The sequence below is a fragment of the Haemaphysalis longicornis genome, unplaced genomic scaffold, assembly GCF_048455015.1.
Source record: "Haemaphysalis longicornis isolate Haplotype H1 unplaced genomic scaffold, Haemaphysalis longicornis Haplotype H1 scaffold_1, whole genome shotgun sequence".
Taxonomy (NCBI): Eukaryota; Metazoa; Arthropoda; class Arachnida; order Ixodida; family Ixodidae; genus Haemaphysalis; species Haemaphysalis longicornis.
The window spans coordinates 345,419,413-345,440,554 of record NW_027526203.1 but is presented as its reverse complement, the minus strand read 5'-3'; the positions used below and the strand labels follow the sequence as shown (position 1 = coordinate 345,440,554).

Here is a 21,142-nt window from a genome sequence, read left to right as displayed (position 1 = left end):
GAATAAAATATGAACGGTGTGCAGATTTTATTCTTTCGTTAGAACTTTTCCCTGTTGAACTTTGCAACCCATCCCCTTTCTAACAACCGCCTTCGTGTTCCCTCAAAAAAATTGTGTCTTCACTGCTCAGGGCAACGATCAGGGCACGAGCACTCCGCATGCACCATTTTTCAAGAGGTTTTAAACGAACAGGACCATTGTCGTGAGCGCAGCATAGCTCAAACCGGTAGGCTTAAGGCCGCGCATCAGTAATCACCAGTCGCTTAATTCTGCGTCCAGTGTGTATATATAATTCACCCATAGTGCAACATTTAGCATAATAGTACTATATGGCATATATGCAATCTTAAGGCTATCACGGGCATTCCTTATTGTGGGGAGGCTTGCGCGTCGACATGCATGAACCAAAGGAAGACGAAGGACGAAGGCATTGGTCCCGTCAGCGTTCCCCGTACGTACCTTTCGTCTTCCTTTTTGCGCTGGCACAATGTCGAAGTTAAGCATACCCCAACTATCCCAGCTTTCTTCTTTAAAAGGCTTCTACGTATTTTTGCGAAAGCCTTAGCGTCGTATTGCCGAACGGATATGCAGTATTGTGGGCGCCAGAAGCAGCTTTAGCGTGGGCTTTGAGTGCGGCGGAGCGCCACGCACAACGCCCATGGCAGGCTGGTGACTACAGCGCCGCTGGATGAGGCAGCAGAGTCAGCAAAAGCTTGGCGCAGCGCTTGCAGAAATCACGAGTCCTTTCTTCATCATTCTTTCTTCTCTGGCTAAGCACCTTGTCCAAACGCGCTTGTTACGCCCAAGGAGGTAAAGATTGCTGGAGTGGAGGCCTCCTATGCGCGCCACTGCTAAGGGGTGAAGCCAGTCCGAGCGGGCGGCGGCCATCTTGGCATAGGCAGAAACGTACATAGCCAAGGCGCACACATTCGCGATGAAGCCTCCCTGGCCTCTGTTATTTTTGTAATTCGTAAAAATAAAAGAAAGCATACACATATCATGAAACAGCTTTATTCCAGCTACTACGATGCTGATTAAACAAGGTACGGGTAGTAGCAGGAAAACTTCATTTTGTAATTACACCACCTTAATGACCCCTCAACTTGAGGTTTCAACAGAGTGCCTACTGATTTTTGAAAAGTATAAGCTTAGTTAGCACATTCCTTACTTTTTCTACCGACATTTTTCGATTCTTTTCCTTGATCATGTGGTGAATTCGAATTTTTATGTACAATTCCACCACATCTTTACACAATTTGTAAATGTGGTTGTCCAAGGCATCACCATCAAGGATGTGTTGATTAAGACTTGAGAACCACTGCTTGTCCGGCAGAAGACCAAGAATTTCCAGAACTAGGTGCCTTGATCTTGAGTGAACAGCCCCCAGTGTTGTGCATTCTGCCTGTAACCGACGCAGACCTTTCTCTGCAGCTGTACAAATCGACACAACGTCATCCGATGGTGAAGTAAGCCCACCTCTATTCTTATGCCTCACCAAAGCAGGCTGTTGTTCGGTTTGAAGGGCCATTACGCACTCTTCACACATGCTTGAGGCACCAAGACTTCTAGCAACAAAGCCAGCAATGTATGGCACCACAGATTGGCTAAATGAAGACAAACTCTCAGGGATGTCCAATCGGTGAGTGTAATCATGGTCTTCGGGCTGCATGATTGAACGCCTTGCCACAGTTGTGTCTGTGTTTTCCGTGCTGAGAACGGTAGCAGACTTGCTGAGGATGGACACAAGGTCTGGTGAACAGTTGCCTGCACTTGATGACGACACTTCTGTGTGCACTAAGAGGCGCTTATACGCAGCAGTGAACTGCGCTGCTGTAGGGTTATTGTTGAAACCACCTCGACCTCGAACACCGCCAAAAAAGGTTTCAGCATGGTCTTGGCTCATTTTATGAGTTAAAATATACGTCATAGAGCCATGGACTACCAAGTGGTCAAAAATATGCTCAATGCTTTGCATGCAAACAATGAATCCAAGGAATCCTGTCTTTTTTGGAGACTCTAGAACAGGCCGACCAGCTGGATCCTTCAGAGCCGTGATGTACCTTCGAGCTTCATCGAAGTGAGACTTCCAGCAATTTTCATTTTGCTTGCGCAGTGGGGCCTTGAACGACTTAGCTAAGGGGTTCCTAGAGTTTAGGATGTCGAAGAGGTGGTCGAAAACTCTGATGAACCTCGCAGTCGCACTAGCACCCCTGAATTGGGGCAGTTTCAGTTCGTGCTCACAAAACACCAAGGCATCAGCAACTGATGCGCTGAGTGCTTGGACGGCAAGTCGCACTTTCATTTTCTGCCTCTCCCATTGGACATGGGCACTCGTCAACTTGTTTCCCAGTCGCAATCCCTCTTCACGCTGAAGGGCGTCTAGTGCCTTTACATATGCCCATTTCACAAATTTCCCATCCTCATCAACCAAGTGACTTACAGTTGCCAGCGAGTTGCGTATTAGCTTTATCATGTGACATGCGTCTAATACAATGTAGACGAGCTTGCACGGATCACTAGGGTTCTTGAAGCTTGTCACGAAGTTCTCACTGCCGAGTTGGAGATCTGCACCAAGACACTTTGCCATGCTGAAATTAGACGCTGCACCATCAAAAGTGAGCGAAACAACTTCCACCCCTATAGATGCCAGCCTGGCAATGCATTGCCTCGTCAGTTCAGCCCTTTCTGAACCTGTGAGCGAATCAATTAGGAAGTAGCCTACAGGCAACTTCAGTCTCATATTCAAACCGACAAGCATATATACACATGCATTCCTTGCCTCCGGAATGCTGTCATCTTGCGTGCCTGTGCCTAAATCGACATAACCAACGACCTTGTTTCCAACAAGCTCGATTTGCTTTCTGATAGCCATGTCATCAACTATTAGGGCACAATGGAGATTGCCAACACTTTTGACAAGCTTCTCGAGAAAGGAGAAGGACTCAACGGTGAACCCTGGCTCCCCATTCACCGACCGGTACCACTCTCGAAGCGTACGAGTTGCTGGCAGAGCTCCATTGAATTTCGATCTAACATATTCGTAAGCAGCCGGTGAATAGAAATGCAGTGTTAGCGCAAATGCGCGCAGCTCTGGGGGGTATTTGCCTTTTTGTTGTTCTTGTGCCCTAGATAGTAGCTGCTGAATCTCAGGAGAAAAAGTAGCTTCCAAAACTTCTACCCCCTCCTCGGACAGGAGCTTTTTCTCCTTGAGTTTTTTCATTATTTCTTCGGCCACCTCGTTTCTTCGGCTGAGCCTTCGCTTGTTTTGCTGCAAAATTTTAACTTTCTTCTGAAGGTGAGTCACTTTTTGAGTCGATGCGTGGAGCAATTTCTTGTAGTGCTCTTTAGTTGGTGAAGCCGTGGCACCATCTTCCCCTTCTTGTTCAGCACACACAACTTCAATGCATCCAGTGGCGGGAGGATCCCGAGGAGTTGGTGGAGGGCGCTTCCTTTTCACCTGTAATTAAAAAACCAGTGCATTTAGTACTTCTGCATGCCGAACGAGCCAACTGTAAACACTAATGGAGTATCTACTCAAAACCTCTAGAAAAACATTGTCGCGCAAAATAAGCTGCATACATAAAAGAACACTTAACATGCCCAGCGAGGAATCTTGCTTGCTACGCAATGAATCGAGTTATGTATGAGTTATAATCATTCTGATATCACATGCCACGTTGCTTGTATATGTTCTAACAGCTTTACAGCTGAGTGGAAGGCAGTTAGGTTATTTTGAGGTAGACTGTGAGAGCGTTTGAACCCGCCGCGGTGGCTAAATGGCTAAGGCGTTCTGCTGCTGAGCAAAGGTCGCGGGTTCGATTCCCGGCCGCGGCGGCCGCTTTTCCGACAACGCGCGTGTGTTCGAGATTTTGGCGCATGTTAAAGGTCCCCGTGCTCAAAATCAATCCGGAGCCCTTCACTACGGCGCGCCTCATAACCTGAGTAGTTAATTTCGGCGCGTTAAACCCCACAATCAATCAATCAGAGCATTTGTGTGCGACTTCGCTATCGCGAAGCTTTGTGGCGCGAAATATTACTGCCACCATCGACGTCAAGAATTCATACGAGAGCAACAAACATTACGTTTACGAGTGACGAAAACGCGCACAACGCACATTGCACGAGCCAATTTGAAGCAGAGACATTTAATACCGCTACACTGCGGACTAGGAAATGACTCTTACTGGCTTTTGCAGGTGTTTTGGGAACTCTGGAAACACTGTCGGCAAGCTTCCATGTCGCAGCCGAACTGTTTGTCCTGTTCGGTCGAAGCATTCCGGGGTGAAATGGACGGAACACAACTGGTATCCGTCTTTCGGCTCCCAGCCCTCTCGACGAACCGCTTGTTTCCACTGGTTTCGCACCTCGGCATTTTTGGGGAATCTGTACAAGAAAAACTAGCTGTGATACCAGAAAACAAAGGACGAAGCGGAAGCAAGGCCCCCAAAATGGGCCCACAACGAGCAGCCGTGGGTGAACACACCATGTATTGTTTTGAACAAACTTCGGTACTTACAGATGAAAAGTTATTCCCGATCCTTTCTTCGCTCTATTCGTACATCCGTAGGCGACGCACGATGACACCATTTCCGCTATTTGCGTCACACTCGCGAACACACGTTTTTCATCTCCGCAGAAGCAAATGCAGCGCCCGCACGAACGAGGCCAGGTGCACGTTGGCCAGGCGTACCGGCGTACCTTCTGCCTTCTGCCTATGGCAAGATGGCGCCGTCGGCGCCGGGTGGCTTCAGCTGAGGAGCGCCCCCGCCACTCCAGCAAATTTATTTAAACCTCCTTGGTTACGCCTGTATTTAGGCCTAAGGTCAGGTAGCACGAACGTCGAGCTTAACGACGTGCCAAGCAACCGCAAACTCTTCGTACGTCAAACTGCGCGCGGTTCACGACGTTAGGCATAGAGAACGTCATGACGGCGTGCGGCAATCTCAACACAAAGAAGCCCGCTTGAAGAGCAAGAGCTTTCCGCCATTTTGGCCAAGCGCGGGGACTAGTCAGACTAGGGAGGCTTTCTAGCGCTTTACCGAAGACTAGGGAAAAATTTCTGGGGAGCAACAACAACTAAACAAACAAATGTAACGCCAAAAAAGTAATGACGTCATGCATATTTTAATGACGTCACACACATTGACCAATCAGCGTTTCCAGCCATTTCTCCCCCTATACGGATGTGTGCATACGGCGACCCCTCTTCCCGCTGCGGCACCAGCAGATCGAGGCACGCGCTTCGAAGCAACATGATGGGTCGCAGCCAACAGGAATTTAGGAGCCTCCTACAGATGCCGGACAACGCGCGCTATTTCGTCCAACGGCCATTATTGCTTTCTCATTACACAATGACCGCAAAAAAAAAAAAAAAAAAAAAGAAAGAGAAAAGCCAAAGTCCGATCGCCGTAATTTAAAATTTAATAAAAATCGTCGGGATGCAGTGGGCATACTCCAAATGACCTTCCGATTATTTTATTTATTTTTTTCTTCGGTGCGTCACAAAATGCGGTATTACGTTCCGAGATGGGTGCAAGCAAGACACTTCCGGTTCGATTCAGAAAGGTAATTAAAGGGGCACTGACACAAAAATTTTGCATCTTGTTTTTTTGTTGTTGTTGTTGCTGTTGTTGCGATAAGTAGCTAGTGACCTACGTATCACCTGTAGAAACCCCATTTGCTTCAGCGTGCGACGGTTGTTTAATTAGAGGCATTTTCAATGCGGCCAGTCGCAGTTTCGGCTACAGCGGGTGCCGCGAAACGATGGATTTTGTGTGAACAAAGCTGACCGCGTGACCGTCGGAGGGATATCACAGAGCAGAGCTGCCGTAGCACTGTCGAATCCGCGTCGCCGGCAGTTTCTGCGAATGCCCCCACGTACTGATCTCGCGAGCCGCTTAACTCAAAAGCGACCGTGGACGTGACGCAGGCGCTGCGAGTGCAAATGCTGCCGCGGCTAGAGAACGACGCGCGCTGGGAGCAGCCGGCCGGTCTGCCCAAATAATCTAGTAACGTTGGGTCTGCCTACAGGTCCGCCTACAGATGTGTTCGGCTTAGCACTGCGGCGGATATTCCATTGCCGCTCTCGTAAGCGGTGCAGATGACCATTTTTAATGCAACCCGCCATCGCATCATTAACTCCTTTCTCATATAAGCTGCCAGTGGCGCGCACACACGGGAAGGGGGGGGGGGGGGAGAGGGGGTTGTAACCCCCCCCCTCCCCCCAGATGTCCGTCGACCCAATCCCCCTCCGCACGCCTCTCCCACCGAACCGAAACCGAAGTTCACCGAGCGAAGTGTGTAGTCTCGGAAGCTTTTATTATTGTGCATTCGCAGTTAAATCTCGAAGAAGAATATTGTATGACCGGCATTAAAAAATAAAACTAGAGCACGAGCTTTTAGGTTTGTGCTTTTAAGACTGTGCGGACCAACTTGCGTATAACTAGAAGTAGTTTAAGAAAAAGAATGAGAAAAAATTTTAGTGACACAAAAAAGTGTCCGCGGGCAAAAAATTTGTGAGGTTTTAAATGATTCCGTAGCCCCCCGCCCCCTCCCCCCTACGGCACGCCTCATAGCCAACGCTGAACCGCAAAGAGTAGCACAAATTTTTTAGGGCCAGATTATACCACTTTCTGAACTTCTGTGCGGAACTTCCATCACGAGATTTGTATCATTCGTCGTCTTCTAGAAAAAAAAAGACGCTAAAATTTCTCCTAGGTTGGGATTGAAGTTATTTTATTTCATTTGAAAGCTTAAACAACTGTTTTCCTTCAATACTAAGCACTGTACGAGCCCTCCCTCTCCCGTTAATAAAAAAAGGTTCGGTTTTCCTTTATATATATCGCCTGAGTTTGTAACATTAAAGCGAGGAAGGCAGCAACGCTTCGTGCGCAGTGATTAAAACCACTGATCACGGATAAAACTGATGTGTTGAATAGGCTTTCAAAAATATGTGTTAATGTGACTGTTCAGTGCAAATTGTGCCAGCCTATACGAACAGATTTCATTCACTTGCAGATAGATCGAATTTGAGTAAACTTTCACATTCAGACGTATTTTAAGTTTGGGCCCTGTCTTTGTTTCTGGAAACTGGCTTCGCCGTGTAAGCCTTTTTTAGTATCTGGTATAGCAGCAAATATGTGTTGCGAAGCTCTCGTTGCGTTTGCTGTCTTTCCCTGTTGTTTAGAACTACTCCGGGCGTCAAGGCCCCCGTTTTAAGAATTTAGAAACGCATGCAGCCTGTGTTTGCACGCCGACCGACCGGAAGGCGCGGCTATTACGAGGTGAGGAGACCGTCCTGGCCGAGTGTCGCAGGGGATCGGGTATCCGCGTTGTAGAAGATTCCGCACCCCCTGTGGTGTTCGCTCCGGGCTCCGAGCCCTCTCTTTACTTCCAACGGCCGTTCCTGTTCTTTCCACTCCTTATTACCCTGCTTTGTCTCAACTATTTCGTCTACGTCAATAATTCTTCTGCCGGAGTGCGCGTTTTCAGGTTCAAACTTTGTCTGTTAGTGTTGGGTTCCTTTGTTGTTGGCGGGACCATGGTTGATTGACTGCGGGAAATGTACCCAGAATGCGCTTTTCTTTTCAATGACACGGTCGAAACAAATCAAAGCCCTGTCCGCCGGGTTCACGGGGAGCAGCTGCCGGCGCCCGGGTCGCAGTTTATAAACGCTGCCGCCCGGCGTTGACACCTTCATCATCAGATATGCCCCGTTCAGTACTCTTGGTCATGTCGCGAAGCCCCCGTTCAAGTAGCGTTTTTCTTCTTTCAACTACTTCTTCGGCCACCAAGGCCCAGGTTTTCTAAGAAATGCATGCGGAGTGTGTCTTTGCCCTCCGACCAACCGGAAGAAGCGGCTGTACGGGGAGCCATCGGCCCAGCTTGGGTTACAGCGCGGCAGCGGCGTTCCCCCCCCCCCCCCCCCCCCCCCCCCCCCCCCGTGGCGTCGGCACTGGCCCGGGCACTCGGTGTAGTTCAAGCGACCTTTTTTTTCCACTGTTTACTTTGGTGTGTTTTGTCTGAACTAAATTCTTTACGTCAATAACTCTGCAAGTGCACGTTTTCCAGTGCAAACTTTGTGTCTGCGTGTCATTGGTCCTTTTCTCTTTGGCGGGTTCAACATGGCTGATTGGTGTTCATAAGTGTCTCCCGTATTGGCTGCAGAAAGTGGGGCCAGAATTCGCTTTTCTTCCACGGGTCCACTTGAAGTAATTATAACGCCGCTCCGCCGGCTTCAAGGGAGTCCGCACCAGGAAATCATTCGAGAAACGCTTCCGCCCGTCGTCTAGCCCTTTCGCCAGGAGACCGCAATCCAGTCAGTCATGTCCCGTTAAGTACTGTTGTTCCCTTTACTGTTTTTCTCATTTAATGTAATAATTGTATTGTTTCAAATTTGTATGCGTTAAAGATATATCAGACAAGGTAATCAGTAAATTAAATCATAGCCTTAAAACTTCTTCAACGTCTCGACTGCTTCACCACTCGACCAACATGCTACCGTAACGGCAGTTATTGGCTAAATTTTGTTGCTACACTCTTTTAACTATTTTCTCGTTTCATGTAATAAGTGTATTGTTTGAAGTTTTTATGTATTATTGGTCTGCCAATGTTATTAGTAATTTCAACCAGTTAACTTAAAAATACTGAAACTTCTGGACTGCTTCCCTGCCGATCACCATGCTACTGTAGCGGCAGAGAAGGGACAATATTCGTCGTTACATAATAGTCAACTGCACTGCAAAGTTTTTTCTCTCTGCATTTTTGTAAAAATAAACGTCACGATGATACTGCACGTGCTTTACTCTTAGCTTGACTTCATCAGTGAAGAAGGCATTCAGGACTGCTTTAATTGTATTTCCTCCCCAACCTGATCTCCTGTCATCCCTTCCTTTCAATTCTTAGCTTGACTTCATCAGTGAAGAAGGCATTCAGGACTGCTTTAATTGTATTTCCTCCCCAACCTGATCTCCTGTCATCCCTTCCTTTCAATTCTTAGCTTGACTTCATCAGTGAAGAAGGCATTCAGGACTGCTTTAATTGTATTTCCTCCCCAACCTGATCTCCTGTCATCCCTTCCTTTCAATTCTTAGCTTGACTTCATCAGTGAAAAAGGCATTCAGGACTGCTTTAATTGTATTTCCTCCCCAACCTGATCTCCTGTCATCCCTTCCTTTCAATTCTTAGCTTGACTTCATCAGTGAAGAAGGCATTCAGGACTGCTTTAATTGTATTTCCTCCCCAACCTGATCTCCTGTCATCCCTTCCTTTCAATTCTTAGCTTGACTTCATCAGTGAAGAAGGCATTCAGGACTGCTTTAATTGTATTTCCTCCCCAACCTGATCTCCTGTCATCCCTTCCTTTCAATTCTTAGCTTGACTTCATCAGTGAAGAAGGCATTCAGGACTGCTTTAATTGTATTTCCTCCCCAACCTGATCTCCTGTCATCCCTTCCTTTCAATTCTTAGCTTGACTTCATCAGTGAAGAAGGCATTCAGGACTGCTTTAATTGTATTTCCTCCCCAACCTGATCTCCTGTCATCCCTTCCTTTCAATTCTTAGCTTGACTTCATCAGTGAAAAAGGCATTCAGGACTGCTTTAATTGTATTTCCTCCCCAACCTGATCTCCTGTCATCCCTTCCTTTCAATTCTTAGCTTGACTTCATCAGTGAAGAAGGCATTCAGGACTGCTTTAATTGTATTTCCTCCCCAACCTGATCTCCTGTCATCCCTTCCTTTCAATTCTTAGCTTGACTTCATCAGTGAAAAAGGCATTCAGGACTGCTTTAATTGTATTTCCTCCCCAACCTGATCTCCTGTCATCCCTTCCTTTCAATTCTTAGCTTGACTTCATCAGTGAAGAAGGCATTCAGGACTGCTTTAATTGTATTTCCTCCCCAACCTGATCTCCTGTCATCCCTTCCTTTCAATTCTACTTTCAAACTTGGTCTGGGGCTTCGGGCAATGGCAAAAGGCTTCGCGTACCCTCTTTTTTTTATGTGAAGGTGCGTCCATTATATTCCTCCAGCAGGCGCATTGTATAGGTTATGGTGGCTGATTTAATGCGTAATCTTTTCGCGTAAAAAATAATAAAAACTCGGCTACTCTTATAGTTTTATATATTTTATTGTTTATGGTTATTTATTTTTATTTATTTGTATTACTTACATTTGTCTTTATATTTTTACATTTATATATTATTATATTTGACATTTATTGTCAAAATTTCAACCCCCCCCCAGACAAAAATCCTGGGTGCGCTAATGTAAGCTGCCATGGTTGGGACCTGGGTCCAATTTCGTGCAACGGTAACAAGCTATCACTCGAGCTACCTGCGCCGGCCTGCGCCACTTCGCGGCCGTGGCCGCCGTCTGCACAGCGACCGTGCGGCCACGGCCTCCGCGATCGGCTGCCGGCGGCGCGCGCGAGCAACGGCGCGCCGCCGCGGAGGCCGTGGTGCGATCGCGGAGGCCGTGGTGCGCCTCGCTCAGTGGGCTTCAGTGGCGGTCCAAAAAGGGGGAGGGGTGGGGGGGCGAAGGGGGCGATCGCCCCCTTCCCCCCTTCCAAAGAGGGCCTCAGCTTCTTATTTATTATTTTTTTTTTTCGAAGCAGTCCACTTGCGCGAGGTTAAATCCCACTTGTGCGAGGTCGCAAACGTGTTGCGACCGTCAGAAATGTGGGCTCGAGTCAGCCGTTCCACCGCCTACGGGGAGTCAGAAACCACTGTGTCGCTAAGTGATTTGTGCGCAAGCGGGTTGCACCACATACGCGCACACGCCGGCATTGTTATCACCTCCTCCGCAGAACTGGCGCAAGGATAGGAGCGGTTCTTATTCGCCCCCCCCCCCCTCCCCCCACCCCCTCCAAAACCAATCTCTGGGACCGCTACTGGTGGGCTTTCCGTAATAATAAAAAGTAATAAAAGTAACAACACAAAACGCTGTAGAACTTTGGTCGTGGCCAGCTGCCCGATGAGCCGACGAAATCACGGCGCCTCCGCCGCCAACGATCGGGTCGTTCGTTCTCGAGAGCAGAAGCTCCGCCCTCCGATTGGAGCGGCGAGCCGGCGGAAAACGCCGGCAGTGCGGAAGTGGCAAACACAAACTCGTGACGTGTTTGGATGTTGTTTATTTACAAAATATCCAGGGGATGTCGATTGCGCGAGGTCCTCTGCTGGCTGCTCGGTTGCGCTTCGCACACTTTAAAATTGATTTTAAATATGTTCTAGGCTATATTCGCCGCTGATATTTTGCAGATGATGTATGTGTGTTCACACCAATCTATCTCCAAAGTTATCTCGTCTTCAAAATTTTGTGTCAGTACCCCTTTAAACGTCTTGGTATTCCGAGCATGGAGGAAGAAAAATGTTAGGAGGGAGCATGACGTCAGGCGGCCCAGCTTCGGCAAGCCAACCTCCTCTGACGCCGCTTTCTCCTCTCCTCGGGCTCCTCCCGCGCAATGCATTATGGAAAATCCACCACGCTCAGGCCCGCGGTAGCATTTAGTGGCTCCGGCTGGTTGCCGGTGGAGATGGAGGCGAGCGCCGTCGCCGAAGGCGCCGTACAAGATTGTTCGCCAGCGTTGCGCTCCAAGCTTCGTATCGTGGAAGTACTACCGCTGTCGCTGTTCAAAGCAAGGCGAGACTTCGATCGCATTCTTACGAAGCACCCTCACGAGCTGCAAGCCGAATTTCACTTCTGACGTTGGATCGCTCGAACGCGCCACCGTAAACATTCACAAGCATGGAGCGGCCTACAGCTGCGCGGTGTTTGCCAGGTGTGCTGTGACGATTGCGTTTGGCATTCTGCTGAGTTATCGAGCGTAACGTGTCGTGTTGGCGGGGAGGTGGTGAAACTAGCTTTGGTTTCGCTCGCGCGCGCTTTTGCATACGTTCGCCTTTTCGGTGCTCCGGCGTGATGGTACGTTTTTATCTACTTCAGTGCACTGGAAAACAAAGGGTTCAGAACCCTTATGTTGGGTGTGACCACCTCGCGCCGCAAGCAGTACGCCGGCTGTTTGTCCGGGACCGCTCGATCGGTGCGATACGTATATGAAAAAAAAAAAAAAAAAAAAAAAAACGAATGCTAGATTACGCCTGGGAGGGACCTTGCTGAATTGTGGACTGACTGCGCCTTGCCAATAAATGGTTTGAAGAAATGGTTGAAATTGTTGATCTTTTCAACTTTGCCTGAGCGGCAAAGTTGAAAAGATCATTTCCACTTCTGCACGCGGCGGCGGCACACAGCTCTCCGACTGCGGCGTGAACTTCGACGGGTCGGAAAGCTCAGTAAACAAAGATGTTTTCTGCCTCTCCCGTCCGACCACTTTGCCCGCACGATCAGGCCGCTGCGCGTTTCGGGTTGCAGGCAGAGCTGCGCGCAACGACTCGTCGCCGAAACTCGAATACGCGGACGGCCCGGCAACCAAACGGATAGACGCACGCACGCAGCGTCGGCGAAGGCCACATGAGGCGCAAAGAACTACCGCTTGCCTGTCACGTGAATAGAACACCTCCCATCAGTCTTTCCTTTTTATTTTTTTATGACTAGGCTTCACGATTGTCACGTGACGCTCCCTCCTAAACTTTTCTTTCCTCCATGATTCCGAGCACCGAGTACGCCACCACTATCCCCGATAAGATAAACCACTGGGTCATTCTCATTAGCGAGTTTTAGCTGACCGTTTTTCACGGTCCGCTCCGCTCCGATAGCGAGCGGGAGCGCCAATGCGCATGCGTGGCGCGCCTGGCCGCGAACGGCATTGGCTCCGGTTGCGCTAAGCGGGCCGCCGATAGCGGAGCGGACCGTGTCAGCTAAAACTCTCTATTCCACGCCAAACATCCCAGCCGTAAAGTCGACCATCGCGGATTTGTTCAGTAAAAATTTTGGGTCATCCTAGCAGGGACCAGTTGGAACCAGCAGCGCGCAGCTGCGAATTTGGCCATAAACCAGCTGGGACCAGCTACCATTTTCTCTAGGGGGCCCTCAAAGTGTTTTTGTCCAAAAAAAATTTTGTTCTTTTCTAGCCGCTTATCTCCAGGTTTTAACGCAAAGCTAGGTCTGACAAAAAATTCATAAAAATATTACTTCTTTTTCAATCACCACCATACTTTTTGTGGACATCATGTTGAGGCCCTGGGGTGCTCTGTGCAGCATTTTTAAAATATTTTTGCTTTTTTTGCTGTCATTACGCCATTCAGAAAACACGCGATGTTCAGTATTTTCAAACATTTTTAGCAAATACAAGCCCATTCTCTCAGCCAATGAATCGTTTCTGTATTTCACCATTGTGGACAATTGGTAAAAAATTGACACTGAAAAGAGGAGAAATGTGCGAAAAAACATTTGTCAAATTTGGAAAAATCTCCTTTTTGGGCCATATTAACCCCCAAAAATTGTGCACTGTTGTGCTCGCACTCAAAATATCTAATACAAGTCGTTCGCTAGCACAAACGATCGCAATTTACTTGATCAGAACAGCTTTTATTTTAGCAGGGAAAAAAACTTTTGAATTTGTGCACCGACACTACTTCACCACGTTGTTCCACACAGCGTCTTCTCTGCATGGCACGTGTTTGCCTGCACGAAAGACGCATGAGCCAGCGTGTTTGCGCTGCAAGAATACCTTTCCCTGCAATGGTATTTCGTAGCGGCAGTACAGGAAAAAGGCATAATTTGCGTGTTGGTGGGAAAAGTACAACGTGGAGCTAGCGGTGGTGCGCCCATTCTACGAGTACATGAAACTCAGCGGCTGGCAGGACATCGAATCCGCATTTAAAGCATCGTTGTACAGTCAAACCCGGTTATAGCGAGCTGTAATATGAGCCGCGATTAGTTCGATATAGCGAAAACCGCCGATAACGAGCTTTTTTGTTACGAGTTCACAATACGTGGGACACCCCCCTTCCCCATACCCCCATGCGGAAACCAGCACATAAAGTATTGCGTTACCATACACAAAACAATCCATTTATTGCAAGCAATACGGCAACTTTCCACCTCAACTGCCTACTTTACAAAAAAGAGATGATTCTTGTTTTCACTTCCATTTTGGCGGCGTAACTAGCACAGCATTCCAGTCCGAGTCTCAATATCGAAGCAATAATGGCGGAGCATATCAACTGCCAAAAGCGCTTCCTTAAGCGTCGCATGGCTTTCACTCGCGGCATCCTCTGCCTCTTTGGCGCTTTCAGCAGCACCAGCTGCCACGACATCGGCGACAGTGTCTGCGTCAGAGAGGGTCACAGTGACGGCAACCTGGCCGTCGACGACAATCAGGAAACTGGCGAAGCAACTCTATGGCCCCGTTTTGTTGTGCGGAGTTGCAGTCATGAACCATTTTCAATTAGCCCGGCTTTCCACTCTGCTTGAATTACAGAAAGTATCCGGTGTCACGTCACTCCATGTGAGGCTCAATGTCTCAACCGTGGCCAATCAACATTTCAATTGCCGCTGTGAGACCATGCGATGGCAATTCTGGGTTCGCCGAGTTCGATATATTTGATGCGAACTTCGTTATAAGGAATATGTTTCGTGTGTACTTTTGCAATTGATTTGTTTTTGTTCGATATATAGCATAATTCACCCTATCTGGGTTTGTTATAATCGGGTTTAACTGTATGTGATTCCCGCTAAGGCATACAAATAAATCCATGCTCAATGACTCCGCCGCTGTTTATTTCATTATGTTCGGCATACATAAAAGATACCACGTATAACATACTTTGATGCTTTAAATGCACGTCTATTGCCCTGCCAGCCGGTGAGTCTACACGTGATCATAGAATGGGCGCACCACCGCTAGTTCGCGTTGCACTTTTCCTACCAACACGCGAATTATCCCTTTTGCACATACTCATGCTACGAAATACCATTACAGGGAGAAGTACTCTTGCAGCGCGGACACGCTGGCTCACGCGTCTTTTATGCAGGCAGACGCATGCCGTGCAGAGAAGACGCTCTGTGGAACAACGTTCAATTTTTTCAAAACAACCAGTGAGAAACGATGAGCACAGTGAGAACACTGGTGCATGAAAGTTGCCACGGCTGGACCAATAATTCCATAAAAAAAAAAAGAAGCAAGTCAAGCAAGGATTATGAAGCCTGTTCACAATGTAATATCCCTGTCACACGGGCACTTTCAATCGCGATTGAGTCGATACGGATCGGGCACTGCTACACGACAGTTTCAATCACGATCGGGCCCGATCCCGTTCAAACTCAATCCTGGTTCCTAAAGCGCTACTGAGGCTTCCAAGCGTGATCGGACGAAAGTAGTGATACTCTCGTCCCCGCTGACTAATGGTACAGAAGGTAACAGCTTCAACTAATGCCAGAAATTGTATAAAATAACTTGACCCAAATCATTTATTAGATGTTTACGCAATGTTAGTGCACAATGTTCATTTGGTTATGTGGTGACGCCAGCAACTGAAAATTCCTTTAGCCTCATTAGCATGGCTCTTCATGATCACTGAAGCACAGCTTTAACACCAAGCACATAATGTCAATCGTCCGTTTATGCATAGAGACCAAACTGACGTACTGAATTACAGCCATGTTACTACCTGTAACACAATCATCCCGCTGCTTGGCTGCGATAACACCAGCTGCACACTTCTTTTTTCCAAATAAACACTAACACCACCTGTAGAGTTAAACAAAATACACCCCTAGATCAACAGCTTTCGTTGTTAATGGTTTCTGAAATAGCTACACCAGGTGCTCAGTACGTAGTGCTCACTGTATCACCCGCAAGCTTCAATGCTCGCTGTATCACTATCCAGCTCACAGAACAGTGCTGGATGTCGTCATTCCTGCTAACAGTGCAGTGTTGGTGTGCACGATCGCAGGTCGCACAAGCGCAGAAGCAGCAGCAAAGTATTATCAAAACAGATGAATGCACAAGCAATCAAAACCCTGGGAGAAAAAGTAAGTATTTATAGAAGGAGAAACAAAATAAGAATAGATTGAACTCGCCACAGCCACAAACAGGTTAAGCTCAAGGCCAAGTCAGCAACGAGCCTTCTCCGCCCCCTGGAGGCGTCCACACAAGAGAAACGGGAGGCTAAAGCCTCAAGGCTACACCTGATGGTTACGTGCACAGCCAGCCACCGGTCCGATGGACACCGTGGGGCAACGACACTCAGAAGCATGTAATGTCAATGCCGACTTCTAACCCTGCAAGACACCAGCCCCAGCAATTCATTGGGATCAATACGCCAACTGCAAAAGCCACTGTCTTCGGACCGTCATAAAAGAAGACATTCCAAGCTTCACAATGGCATGATCTTCCATTCCAGGCAACTTTCAAGGACATTTGCAACCTAGTTTTAAGGACTAGTTGCAGAGTCTCGAGTTCCATTCTATTCTTTGTTTGTACATAGTGTACCATTATTTCTGCCGGCTATTCACAGCAGTGTAAATCGTGAAAAGATTTCAATTTTTCTCTCCCTTGCTGTATTTTCACATAATGTAGCCACTGAGCACGTTATTTGTGTTTTGCCTACACTATAATTCGGCGGTGTGCTTTATCGACAACAAATCATCAAATCAACAACAAAACATTAAGATTGTTTTGTTGTCGATTTGAGACCAACTAACTCGCCACGGTGGCTCAGTGGCTAAGGCGTTGCGCTGCTGAGCACGAGGTCGCGGGTTTGATTCCTGGCTGTGGCGGCCGCTTTTCTGACGGAGGCGAAAAGCAAAAACGCCCGTGTGTTCGAGATTTCGGCGCTCGTTAAAGATCCCCAGGTGGTCAAAATTAATCCGGAGCCCTCCACTACGGCGCGCCTCATCGCCTGCGCTGCGTCGGCGCGTTAAACCCTACACTCAATCAATCGAGACCGACTAGCTTGGTACACTGCTACCGGCAAAAGCCGGGGATCAAGTGCTGACCTTCCCTGTCAAGGGTTGTCAGTGGAGGGCTCTCTCTTCCCATGGACACAACCCTGAAAGGTGACACTGGCCCAAAGATGGTTTCTGCATTCATAACAGAAAAAGTGCACCTTCTGCACCACGCACCTCCTGCAAGTTGTTGCAATGAAATGTGCCTCAAATGTGCCTTTGTGCAGTGAGCAGAAACACCAAAGCAAATATTATGACAATCGCCTTTAATCATCATTTCCTCTGATTATTTCAACATCACGATAATGGTGTCGGAAGAACAATGGGTCTTGCTAACCTATTTGTTACACTTCCATAGACACTCCTTGAGTAACCAACGTATCTCACGCACCATGCCGTACTGAAACAACACTGGTGTTTCTGGCAGATTAAGCAAGAGCACACAGTAAAACAAAGGTCTGCTCCTGAATTTATGCCTCTTGAAGCATCCAAGCACCTTCTGTGAACATGCAGGCACCTTCTTTACATCCATATAGCTGTGTGCCTAGCGCAAACCATAAAGAGGTCCTAAAACATGCTTCGCCACTCAAAATAAACTTGGGCAATCGGGAGGTTTCATGCTCAAGGACATCTGAGCCGAATACTGTTTCCCCCCTCTTTTCTGTGCTTATTTTTAACCTTTTGGTTTGAACACATAAGACTATTCTTTTTGGAAGAAGATTACTTATGCTGTATTCGGGTGGTCGTTTTAGAGCGCTCTGGAGCACTCTGGAAAGCGACTCCGTCTTCGGGTGGTCGAAATCGAGCGTTCGACTTATGTTCGGTTGGTCGTCTCAGAGTGTCGTCCTTCACTCCGAGCGCCAGCGACTGCTCTGACTCTGAAGTGGGAGCGCCGCCGAAATCTGGAGGCAATCGGGTCACGTGACCCCGGCCGCCGCGGCTCACCCCGCTCGCCTGCCTAGTCGGTGGCATTCGCCGAGGCCTAGCCAGCGGTTTGTTGTGGGAGTATTTCGACGTTTTTGCTTCTCGTGCTATTACTGAAGGCATCTCCGCATATGTCGGAACAGAGACTCCTACTGAGTGTAGGGGAACCGTCTCCACTGCTTCTGCGGCTCGAAATAGACGCCGAGGAGGACAGCAGCTCAGACGACGATGACTCGCACATTTACGCGACAAAGTTCGCCAAACTGTTCGCCACACCGCTTCCTGTGTTTAAAGTGCAGGAACACGTTCGCAACTTTGGCTTGGAACATACGCGTCAGATCAGGAGGCTGCCATTTGTTGAAACACGTTGGCCGGCCTGGCTGTTTGCAGTTGCCGTGTTGGCCGCGGCGCGGTGCCACAGTCGCGTGCTGCTCCAAGATCGGGTACGCGTTCGGTTGGGGAGCGGCGACTCTTTTTCGGATTGGGGGAAGCGGCGCATCGGCGTACTCCGAGTCGGAGTATCAGAGCGACCACCCGAATACAGCATTACACTGTATACCGTGCTCCATATACAGTCAGCAACGGGTTATTCAGGACCGCTTTAAAAGCTGCAATATTATAGAACAGCTCATAACGCAAAATCTCACCTTGACCAAAAATACCCCATTTTAACACGCTTTTCAATCATTGTTGGTAGCTACCTAGTTTAAGCCATATTGTTAATCTTTTGCTACCAAAAAAACAAAATTCCAGCAAAAAGGGAGCACTTTTTTGATCAAGCTGCAACGACGCACAATAAATTTATATGCTAAACACTACAATTAAATGAGGGCCCTAAGCTACTGTGTAAAACAACGTCGTCTCAAATGTTCACTGGAACACAGCCACTGGCTGGGTTAGCAAAGATGGACATCTTGCATGAGTAATTAAATTTGTTCCCCCCCCTTTCCATGCCAACATCTATGAACTTCAGCATAAGGAATGAAATCAAGAGCAAATGAAGGGGGAAAGGCAGAACCAGCTTCACATACAGGCAAAACAGTGGTCCGTGTCAGCGATATCACAGTTTTATATCTACAGGCTTCAGGTGCCCTAATGTTTCAGTCTAGGGCAGGCCAGTTACGATGTACAACAGATACACATTTGCTTGATTTTAGTGTAGCCACAGCTGTCCATCGGCTTTAGTTTAGGGCACTGAAACCCACCTGAAGAACACTATGCTACGAGCTCACATCAGTATTCCACGCTAATGTGGAAAGTGTCAGTCAGCTGTTTCAACCTCAGAGCCCTGCATCTTTACACACACCATGCCTTGACATGCAATCGTTCCATTCCTTTAAAATAAAGCGCCACAACCAAAACAAGGTCTTAGATCCGTGGCGCTTCGTTGGAAAACTGGCACACCAAAATGTGAACAATGATTATGCTAATTAAGAGCATTCAGAAATAAAATGTGCAAAGGAACTTGCCTTCACACCATGCCCACAACTCTCCCTAAGTCGCAATGTAAAACTTGAAGGATGGTACCATAACCTCTACGGATAGCGCGCCCTCCGCAACTGCTGTTTGTAACAACAATATTAACAAAAACGTATCTGGCCTGGTTCAGGTGTGGCAAAAATCCCAGACGTATGGTCCAGCAGTTGCAAGGAAAAAAATTATCACGACAACAACAACTCTAAGTCGAGAAAGATATAAGTGGTTACAAAATAATATCTATAGAAAATGTATTGCAACACTGAAATCTAAAAGCAAAAATATGCACTTGGCTAATTCTTTTATTGAATAGGATAGAGATAAGACAAGCTCCTCAAATTATTTTTACTCTGATGCAAATGTACGCATTCAGATTATGCCACCGTGTAAATATCGGGCGTAGAAACTTGCACAATACTCATGTACAATCTTTGTCAAAAAGAGCTTTGAAGATGCGACTCTTGTAGCATTTAAAATATTCATACACAGGGGCTTAGGTCTAAAATGAAGGTAAAAAACTGTGAGTGAAGAGACCAAAGTAGTCATATCCCATCATTATTGGGCGTCTTTTTTATCTTTTTTTTTAGGTTAGTGCACTGGTTTATCTACCCAAGTTGACCGGTTTCGTAGCAACAAAAACTTGGGTGAAGACTTTACACGTGAAGAAACAACAACAACAAGAAGAAAAAAGCATATTCTCAGATATTTACCTCAAAACCACAGTCAAGTTACCGTCACCCATCATTTTAAAACATGCTTTTTTTTTTATGTAAACAACAACTTCACAACTAGCAAAGCACTGCCGAAGTAGCAGGACACTACAAACCCATGACAGTGTTGCAGCCCACAAGCAGTAAATCTCTACTGGTATTTATTTCGTCTAGGAGTGTTGTTGCATAAAAAAATAATACAGGCCCCAAGAACAAGCACGACAAAGTGCCCCTTCTGGTTTCCAGAGTCATGAGGGAACCATGCACACCCAGTGAGTGAATTGTCCATCGCAACCCATTTGCACAGCTTCATCATTAGAACAGCACTCATCACTAGAACAAGTGACACATCAATCAATGTCTACACGGTGATTTCTTCATGCTGATCTGGCATTCTCTGGCCACAGGCATGGCATTCACAAACTTAAACAAGGAAAACTGTTTGTAAGCCAATAGTAGACGAAATCTTTAAAGATATCACCAGTGGTTCAGCTCTCTTTTTCTGTTGACAGCACTAAAGCCCCACACTCAGAAACCTCTGCACAGCCACTTTAAAAGAAAACACATTGAGGAAGTTGACTGTCCCCAATACTTGAACACTTGCACATTATACTTTACTCCTGGAGCAAAACAGGAGCAAAGTGGGAGGACAGCACATAGCAATCACATGCCTTGTGGCTGCCACATAAGTGGGCACTCAGCTCTAAGACAGCCTGCTCAACCAGGCAGCCAGCGCAGCTAACAGGCTGCATTACCCATCACTTGTGAATCTCAAATGTAGAAAATAAAGCAATCTGGTGGCCTGTAGCACATGGCAAACCACTATCCACACAAAATGACACATCCCGCACATGCAACACGACACCTTTTTCAAAAACACCAGCTAGGCACGCAGCGGGGTGGTTAGTGGCAATGGTCTGTCACGTCCACCACGGAAGCTTTCTTCCAGCCGAAGATGAAGTAGCCAAAGCCGGCGCCAAGTATAACACCCAGGCACAGCCAGACATTGTAGGTCATGAAAATCAGCATCAGGAAGTAGCTAATCACCATCTGAACCATATGTAGAAAAGTCTGTAGCAAGTGTGGCCAGCTCACCATCCGGTTCCTGCAAAAATGAATTTTAAAATTGGATCTGTTAGATTTCACACACGAGAATTATTTATCGCTTACTTCCAGCAGCAATCAT

At 47.4% G+C, this 21,142-nt stretch overlaps 1 protein-coding gene across 6 annotated transcripts in view; it reads right to left on the bottom strand.

The window, feature by feature from the left end:
- Positions 1–17,095: 17,095 nt before the first annotated feature.
- The window catches only part of Ctr1a (Copper transporter 1A), a 56,088-nt gene continuing 52,041 nt past the window's right edge, over positions 17,096–21,142 (bottom strand). For 5 of the 6 annotated variants that reach the window (XM_077685060.1, XM_077685054.1, XM_077685048.1 and 2 more), the window contains one exon: positions 20,969–21,061. In XM_077685060.1, the coding sequence (XP_077541186.1) occupies positions 21,048–21,061 (14 nt within the window). In that variant the 3' untranslated portion in view covers positions 20,969–21,047. Of the gene's footprint in view, positions 21,062–21,142 lie in introns of all 6 variants that reach the window. The other variant, XM_077685081.1, reaches the window with a different exon arrangement.